Source organism: Schistosoma haematobium, chromosome 3, assembly GCF_000699445.3.
Source record: "Schistosoma haematobium chromosome 3, whole genome shotgun sequence".
Taxonomy (NCBI): Eukaryota; Metazoa; Platyhelminthes; class Trematoda; order Strigeidida; family Schistosomatidae; genus Schistosoma; species Schistosoma haematobium.
The window spans coordinates 4,112,908-4,121,756 of record NC_067198.1 but is presented as its reverse complement, the minus strand read 5'-3'; the positions used below and the strand labels follow the sequence as shown (position 1 = coordinate 4,121,756).

Below are 8,849 nucleotides of genomic sequence, written 5' to 3'. Positions count from 1 at the left end.
TAAATCGTGTGAAACTATAAAAATATGAGTGACAACAGGAAATACTAACAAAATAAGTTTATGTTACCTATATACATGTGCGATACTGAGATGTAATCACAGGAGACTCATGATGATAGCTTTAGATGAAGTTAATATTGTAGTAGAATATACACTCCTATATGCAACATTATCACACCATGTGAGCCGAAAGATTCTTGAAAGTACTGGATATATCTCTCACAGCTGTCTACTAGTAGACAGTGAGGAAGGATAGAGGACTCCACACTATAACAACAATCAGTGTAACGCATTTAAAATTGTAAGCTACTAACCTCTGGTTTCGTTTGTCAAGTCGTGTTATTCGTACTCTTGTGTTATTGTTAGTTGTTGTCGATTGCTATATTTACTCAATTTAAGTGAAGTGTAAGTGCTTTCGGAGACATGGGTACATTTTCATCTTGTTTTTCCTTCAGATTCCAGAAAACTGCTATTCACATATCCCCCAGCACACAGCTTACCTTCAGGATAGTCGCAAACCTACCTAAAACTGAAAGTTAAACAGAATTCTTTGTTCTGCATTTTATATTGTTAAATCATGGCTGACGATGCTGCCAGAAAGCTGCAGTTCGAGTACAAAATCAACTCCAACCTTGTACTCTCAACAGATCGGTCACTCATCGACAGACGTCCAAGGGATGAATCCACCGGAGAGGTGTTAAGTTTAGCTGGGAAGATTCGTGCTCAAGAAATGGGACACAAATCTCAAAGAACAAAACCGCCTATGTTGCATGAGAAACGAGCGAAGTAAGTTATTTAATCCCATCTTATAGCTTAAGACGTCAAAAACGTGACGAGTCCCAACAGGACGCTTTGAAATTGAAAGGAGCTAGCTTACTAAACGATGATTTCAACGATATAGCTGGAATCATGTACCACCCTAAGACACCAGACACTCGGAAAACCTATGAATACATTCTTCACTGTATTCAAGAGGCTTTAGGTGACCAGTCACGTGAAATCCTATGCGGAGCAGCAGATGAAGTTATAGCCACTTCTAAGAATGTTCACTTAAAAGACAAAGAGAAAAGGAAGGAAACAGAGTCCTTGTTAGGTAAAATATATTTCTAACCGTACATTGAGTATACGTAGGTCCTCTCGTTGATGAGAGATATAACATTATTGTCAACCTTTGCAAGAAAATCACAGACTGGAAAGAAGAAGAACCTGGGTCTGCCGCGGTCGCTAACTCCAATGACAGTATTGATCAAACGTATGGCGTAAATGTTCAGTTTGAAGAATCAGACCAAGAGGTATGTTAGTTCATGTGTTTTTTCTAGCTAGGTCGTTGAAATAAACAGTAATTTCATTTTTTAATTTAAACAGTTGATCATTAATAATCACGCTACACTATTCACAGAATTATGGTCAAGTTCGTGTTTTATTTTCAGTCAGTGCTATACCGATGCCAGAAAGGCCACGAAAAGTTACTGTCATGTTTTCACAAGGAGTATATTGCATTGGCTCCAAACTGGCTAAACGAAATCAAACGATCGTGCTAAAATCCTGTTCGAGCATTTCAGGATACGCACACATAGACGGAATGAGGTTCTAATATTTTAGCTCGTAACGTCTGTTGTCCGACTTGACATAGGGCTCAAACATAGGAAGCTTCAACATGTACTTTGAAGTGAGGTTTTAAGAGACATGAGGTAGCATCTTCCTGACTAATCATACGGGAATAAAAAAAATATTCCCAAACTTCTATATGGAGCTCTGATTTCGTGGTTAAGGCACTCGATCTTTAGTCAACAAATTGTTGGTTCCTCTTAATGCGGTTTGAGTAGTTAATTAATATTATTGGTCTTCTCTAGCTCAAATCCTACTACATAAACATTTACTTAGTAAGCATCAACCGGTCCGAATAGTTATAAAGTGAACTTTTGGAAAATTCCTTTTAAAGACTTCAGTAACCAAACAGTATATATGGAGAATCTAAGCAGTGTAGGTTGTTGACAGTCTTAAACAGTGCGGTTCAGTTGTTTCGCTTGGGAAATATAATTTAAAATCCGAGGACAAATTTTCGCTTACACTTTGTCTAACAACAAATTAATTAAGGAAACTCATGCACTTGATTTTCAACAATGCTTAGTATAGGATCTAGTATTACTGCTTAGCTACTTAAACTGAAGCCGGTGCAGCAATGTTTAGATCTGTGACCCAGAATCCATCATTCACCGCGGTGAAAAAACCCCGCTTGCAACCAGTTCCTTTGTAGTATAAAACATTTGTCCCGTTTGATTATTAGATGAATAAACCCTTACATTCACGTTGAAAGATTGGTCTACAGTCTTCAAGCGGTGGTAATTGTTCAGCTTTCGGCCACTAAGCCCCAAGTTCAAAACCCTCTCCGTCTACTTCAGTTTGGACAATTGGTTGGTACAATTAGTCTCATACCCAAGTTCCTAGTTTGCGAGTAGATTTAGAACTCATAACCCGGGAAAAATATGCAAGTATAGGTCAATGGATGAGTGTGCTGGATATCAATAGTTTCTAAACTATGGTTACTTAAGGTATGTGGCGTAAAAAGATTCCGAATTCGTGAGTCGGTAACTTCAAACATCTTGTCTTACATGTTACTGACATTTTAAAAAAAAACTCAGAACAACGCAGGCATCAAGACATCAAATAGTGATGAGAAACGCTACTTCGGACCATAAACTGTATTTCCGATATGTCTGTTTTTGTGTAGGATGAGGAAGATGCATTTGGGGAGGTCAAAGAAGAGGACGATGAAGATGAACCAGATGGGGAAGAGGCCGTTGTAGAGATGACTTTACAGTCTCGTAAAAATGAGTCAGTTATTACCGCTCACCAAAATGCTGAAAATTTACATCCTCGGGATATTGATGCATTTTGGTTGCAACGTAACCTTGCCAAGCATTGTAAAGTTGGTTTTGCTTTATACTTCTATATTTAACCGTTTTTGATTTATTTAATACGCAAACGTTTATGTGTTGTATCTCCATTTATATAAGTTAGTCCACTTCTAAAAAACATGGAGTTTTATGAGAGTTCTTTTCATAAAGGCATTCGTTTCTAACTACTTATCAAGTCAGACACTTTCCCTTTGAATTTTCATCCCTATCTACTCGTACCCAGGTCAGTACACAAGCATAAATACCTCAGGATTCAGTACGGATGATTGTAGATCCAAATTTTCACATTTTAAACCAATGTTAGCATAGGGGTTATCTCACTTGAGTTTTAACCATTGAATTACAATTTCGAGCTACTGAATAGTATTGTTAACCATGACTCAGTACTACTCAAATCAGGATACACAAACCTTCATTTTACGTTGTGACTACATTGTAATTAAGTAATCTTAGAGATAGTAAGTCCAGAAAGCGGAAAATAATGTCATCTTTAAGCATTTTTAAAATTTCAACACAAATCACGTACTTAGTATAACGTCTATTCTGACCGACTCACTGTTACCTGAAGTTTTCATTCGTTTACTACCATCTACTCAATAACTTCAACCATAAAGTTTACGACAATTAGCGCGACTTAAACACATTACACGTGTTTTAATTATAACCGTTTCTATTCCTAATTACTTAATCACTGTTACCTTTAGTTAGAATACTGGATAGTATTGCTAGTGTTCACTTGGTTCATGAAAACACGTCGTGTAGTACAAGCAACTTATCACCTTACCTATCAAGCTGTTGATACGGGTTCTGACAGTCGATTTTGTTTCAATGCACAGTTCTGAAACATTCATTAAAGTTAAGCTGCACAAGACCACAGATACCTCATCAAAAGTTTTTCAAAACACTTGATTCCTCCTATTTTAGGGTTTCATGAAACAATTTCAGGGTAATTCTATCGCTATATGCTAACAGTCCATGGAAAGCAAAAAAACCGTTGACCTAGGTGCAAACTGACGTCTGCTCAATCCATTTACTTATGTGTATCTCATTACTCTAGTTTTATCTTTCGGCTGTTCCCTTGAAGTTGCTTATCATTGTTTTATAGTTGATTTTTCTCACTGTTATGGCTTACCTGTATTTTTAGTTACTTTCATGCACATTAATTGATGGAATCGGGTGTTAAGGATCAATAAATTATTCTAAGCGGATTTATTTGATTATTTGTTGAAATTATCTCTCTTTGCTGCTTTTACTCTCATTGTAGGATCCGATACTTGCTCAGGCGAAAGCTCGCGAATGTCTGGAAATTCTCCAGTCAGCTTCTGATGATAGGGATCTAGAAAACCGTTTAGTTCGTGCCCTCGGTTATGAGCAGTTCGACTTTGTCAAAATTTTACGCAAACATAGACTTATGGTTTTGCATTGTATTTTATTGGCACAAGCACAAACAGTTCAGGAACGTAGTCAAATGGAGGCAAAAATGCGTAGCGATCCTACATTAGCCAAAGTATTGCATGAATTAAGAGAAACAGAAAATTCTGCAGATTTAGTTGCTGAAGAACGTCAAAGAAAAAATGTTCAGCGTGTCGTCCGTGTTCAGGTGAGAATAACTGGTTCTATATACATTAAACTGTTTGTAGATTGTACATAAAATTTGCTGAGATTAAAGTTTTCTATGAATTCAACTAAAGTTACCATGCATGTTCTGAATATTAGTCGGTGAACTAGACAACTAATTTTTAAATTTCTCTGTTTGTTAGGATTAGGCTTTTTATGAGATTATGCATGTGATACTAATGAAATAAATATTATTATCCAAACCTTTCAAAGCATATTTCACTTATTAATTTGTTGTTACTCTACTGATTCAGGCTGATATGGAGCATGAAAATATGAACGATGAAGGTTTTCACTTGTCTGAAGACGGTGCTATCGGTGTTGCAAATATCGTTGACTTAGAGGGTCTAGCTTTTTCGCAAGGAGGACATTTAATGGCAAACAAAAGATGTCAGTTACCCGATGGTTCATTTCGAAAGCAGAAAAAGGGTTACGAAGAAGTACATGTACCACCTTTACGCCAAAAACCATTAGAACCAGGTGAAACTCTAATAAAAATTGAAAAACTACCTGCGTATGCACAAGCTGCCTTTGAAGGTTGCAAAACTCTCAACTTAATTCAAAGTCGATTATACCATGCTGCTATGGAAACGGATGAAAATTTGCTGCTATGTGCCCCTACTGTATGTTTTTTACTAGTTGATGAACTTAGTTTAAATATTTATTTATATAAATTGGTACCTAAAGCTGTAAGGTTTTTCACACTTGAAAATGCAGTAGGTTATGTACGCAAAAAATATCAGCCTAGAGTGCCTAAAAGGTTTTAGTCAGTTATTTAGACGGATAATTTTAATTACAAGTTATTGTTTAAGTCCCACCTCATTTGTGCAGTCATATATTGTCATTACCTCTCACAACACAAATGTGACTCAACAAAATGCATAAATTTATGTTTGGTTAGCAAGTTCCATTGATGTTCTAATCACTTGAAGTTATGCTTTTCTCCACTATGTGCTTTATTTTGCAGCTAGACTAAAATCCAGTTGCCATAAATTTGCCTTTTGGTTATGTTCATGATGCGGCTTTTTCTTACTGTTTTTAAAGCGAATAATAGTTTTTGCGCATCATTTCCAGGGACATCTAAAATACAAAACAGGTCACATGTTAGTTTATGTTTCACAGCAATTTATTGTATAAAGGTTATCAATATTGCATGGTCACTAAATAGACTAATAACCCTGAATCAACACTTCGATTTATGATTCATTCATATTCAATTCACTAAGCTGTAACTTTCCAATGTCCTATTACATGTTATCAGTCGAAGTAATTCACTGTCCAGTTAAATTTTCAGACTATTAAAGCAACTAACTGAGATAATAAAATACTACAATTTTAGAATGATTGTGTGCACAATGGTTTTTGGTGAATAACTACTATTCGCAACTAAGTCTGTTTCCACCTTTCTTGGTGGTTATGACTGATATGTTCGTGCACTAAGCTACCATTTCGCAACTCCAACTTCAATACGGTGGACATGACTACTGTTATTCTCTTCTTTCCTTCTCTAAATAAAGTCGAAAGTTTGAACGTTGTTTGAAAGTTTTGTTGATCAAGACCCAGTAAAATTCAAAATACGTTTAAGGTAATCAGTTATATTACAATTATGTATATATGATCATAATCATAATTAAAGATGGATAGTGGCTAACAGTGGTATCCAGAACGCGCATTTTGTTCTGTTCGGGACTTGTCAGTTGAATGTATCCGGATGGCTGACAGCATGTCCTATTGATCTTGAGTTTTGTTGGTAATTGTTGACCCTTAGTTGTCGTTTGCATGTTAATTTTAATTGCTTCTTCCTTCGGCCCGGTTCTGAATTTCATATTTGTCCATGAACTTCCTGATTAATTGGTAAATTAAGTCGATTTTTATGTGTTTTTTGATTGCTGATTGATTTAAGTGCCAAGCTTCTAGAAATTCTCCTATGTTAGTTTTCCTTCTATCGAGCACTTTAACACTCCCAGTCAAACATGTGTCCACAATTGCTCACGCGCAATAATAGAAGGGAAAACACCATAACGTATGACAACTAGTTGGTGTTTACTCAGACAAAGATGGAAAAGACTCCTGCTTTGTCCGACGTGCTTCTCGCAGTTGTAACAGTTTATTTTGTAGGTGATGTTTGGTTCTTTTTTTGCCGTTTAATCCTTTAGTTTGGATATGATTGATTGAGGTTATTACCTCTACTACTCTAGGATTTACCCTGATAATGTCATCTCTCTATGGTAATGCCTCATGGCAACTTCAACCGTTATACACATGTCTCAGGTTCTACGTTACGTTTAACTGACTGATTGATTGGAGTGATTTTACTGGTTTATGTGCTACACTTAGACCAAACAAACTCAATAATCTTGTAATTCCTAATGTGCCCTTTATAATCTGATAAGATATTCCGTTAGTTTTCACGTTTAATTTCGTTTTTACCTATGAGTTGGCTTGATATTTTCTGATGCAGCTGCGTAAATAGCTGTTCTCCTGTAAGAAATAGTTATTAAATATCCATTATTTGGATCGCCGTGCATTCATGCCAGATTCTATGTCCTTTCATCATTTTACCCAAACAGCAGTTTCTCCAAAGTTAGCATATCGCCTAGGCAGGTTGAAACAAACTAGAGCTTCGAACACTATGACTAATCAGTATTTTTTTCTGTAATTTCTATAACCAGTGAAGGTAACCGCGAATTGATGCGAGTAGTGCTCACATTTTTGTACATCTAAAATAATCATGTATGTTATTTTCGTGGTTCCTAATTAGTTTCCGTGGATTAAATTAACTTTGATATGATGAGCGCAAACAGTTCTGAGACGATTAAAAAGATTTGCAGATCAGGTAGATGATTTTAGTGCTGTCATGTTCTCTGAGCTAGATTGTTTAACTGAAAAGCTTCAATAGTCGTTTTAGACAAAATCATAAACTATGGTAGTCCTATAATCTCCACAAGTCCTATATTAATGAGTCTTAGATTTCCAGGGGATTTCTAAAAGTATGGTATCAGTATGCGAATTAGCTGGCAATCGATAGACGTAAAAATAGATCCCATCTATCAACCCATACATAAGAGGTCAACCAATCATATGATCAGAGATCAATGGAAAAAGTCAATCAACAAGAGTGTAAGAATGAATTAAGACAACAAAATCTACAAAGACAAAGTATCACAAACAAGGCCATCAGAATAAACTAATTTAACATTTGCAGAATAACTGAAAAGGTCACTTTTCTATGAAGTATGTACTGACGATATTGTCCAGAACAGCAAATAAAAGCCTCACAAGTAAACCAACTACCTCGTAGAATACTACCACAGACAGCTTTGTATCTTAACGAATAAAAATAACCAAGCATATAATTGTTACATTTGGTTTTTTCAGGGTGCCGGTAAAACAAATGTAGCTTTATTGTGTATTATGCATGAACTTGGCAAATTTATTAATCCTGATGGTACCATAAATAAAGATGAATTCAAACTTATTTACATTGCACCTATGCGATCTTTGGTACAAGAAGTTGTTGGTAATTTTAATAAAGTTAGTTCTGTCAATTTTTGAATGTTGTAAATTCATCTTTTGTTAAAATAGATTCAATATTAAAGGTTGGTAATTAGGTACTCAATTTTTCTTGGTCTTTTTTAAAATACATTGATTAACTGAATGCACATACATAAAATTGTATTCAACATGACTTAAAACTCCAAGGTTACCAACCTTTTAATTTAAAGTAACGTACAAAAATTCAGGCTTTACTCATTGTGGTTATTTATTTATATTTTGTTTATTTGAACACATGAATATTGTTGCAAAGGGGCACGGAATACATATGCGCCATGCACGTCACTTAATTTGTGTGTAGGCTGTGATACTGTCCGGGTGCCCAAACCGAAGCAGGGTTATATGTCAACTACATATTTATTTCCGTTCTTAAACTTAAGGATTTAGTCCCTCACATCTTCATAATCCGACTCATTCTATTAAAGGCAGCTATCGAACTTGGTTTTATCGTCCTATCTTAAATTGAATCCAGTCCAGTTGATTAAAAATTTACAAAGTTTATTCTTTCTGATCTGTTGTTAACTAACGGGAATAATTCCAAACTATGATTAAGATACCTGATTACTATGATTACATTTCCCCCCTAGCCCAGTGTATACCAAAAGACAAATCTCACAAGGAAAATCTATTTTGTAGAGAACAACAAGGTTTGACTTATGTGAGGAACACATGCATGTTATATCCGTATACCCACAATCACCTTGGAAATCGAGCACAAGTACGAATTAATAAAAGGGCTAGTGACCTGTAAGAAGATGT

General features: G+C 35.6%; 1 protein-coding gene across 2 annotated transcripts in view; it reads left to right on the top strand.

The window, feature by feature from the left end:
- The first annotated feature begins 286 nt into the window (after positions 1 to 286).
- The window catches only part of MS3_00004841 (uncharacterized protein), a 31,175-nt gene continuing 22,612 nt past the window's right edge, over positions 287 to 8,849 (top strand). The window contains exons 1-8 of one of the 2 annotated variants that reach the window (XM_051212810.1): positions 287 to 405; positions 456 to 786; positions 819 to 1,093; positions 1,132 to 1,292; positions 2,732 to 2,929; positions 4,183 to 4,518; positions 4,790 to 5,158; positions 7,914 to 8,069. In XM_051212810.1, coding sequence (XP_051068729.1) covers positions 578 to 786; positions 819 to 1,093; positions 1,132 to 1,292; positions 2,732 to 2,929; positions 4,183 to 4,518; positions 4,790 to 5,158; positions 7,914 to 8,069 — 1,704 coding nt within the window. In that variant the 5' untranslated portion in view covers positions 287 to 405; positions 456 to 577. Of the gene's footprint in view, positions 406 to 455; positions 1,094 to 1,131; positions 1,293 to 2,731; positions 2,930 to 4,182; positions 4,519 to 4,789; positions 5,159 to 7,913; positions 8,070 to 8,849 lie in introns of both variants that reach the window. The other variant, XM_051212811.1, reaches the window with a different exon arrangement.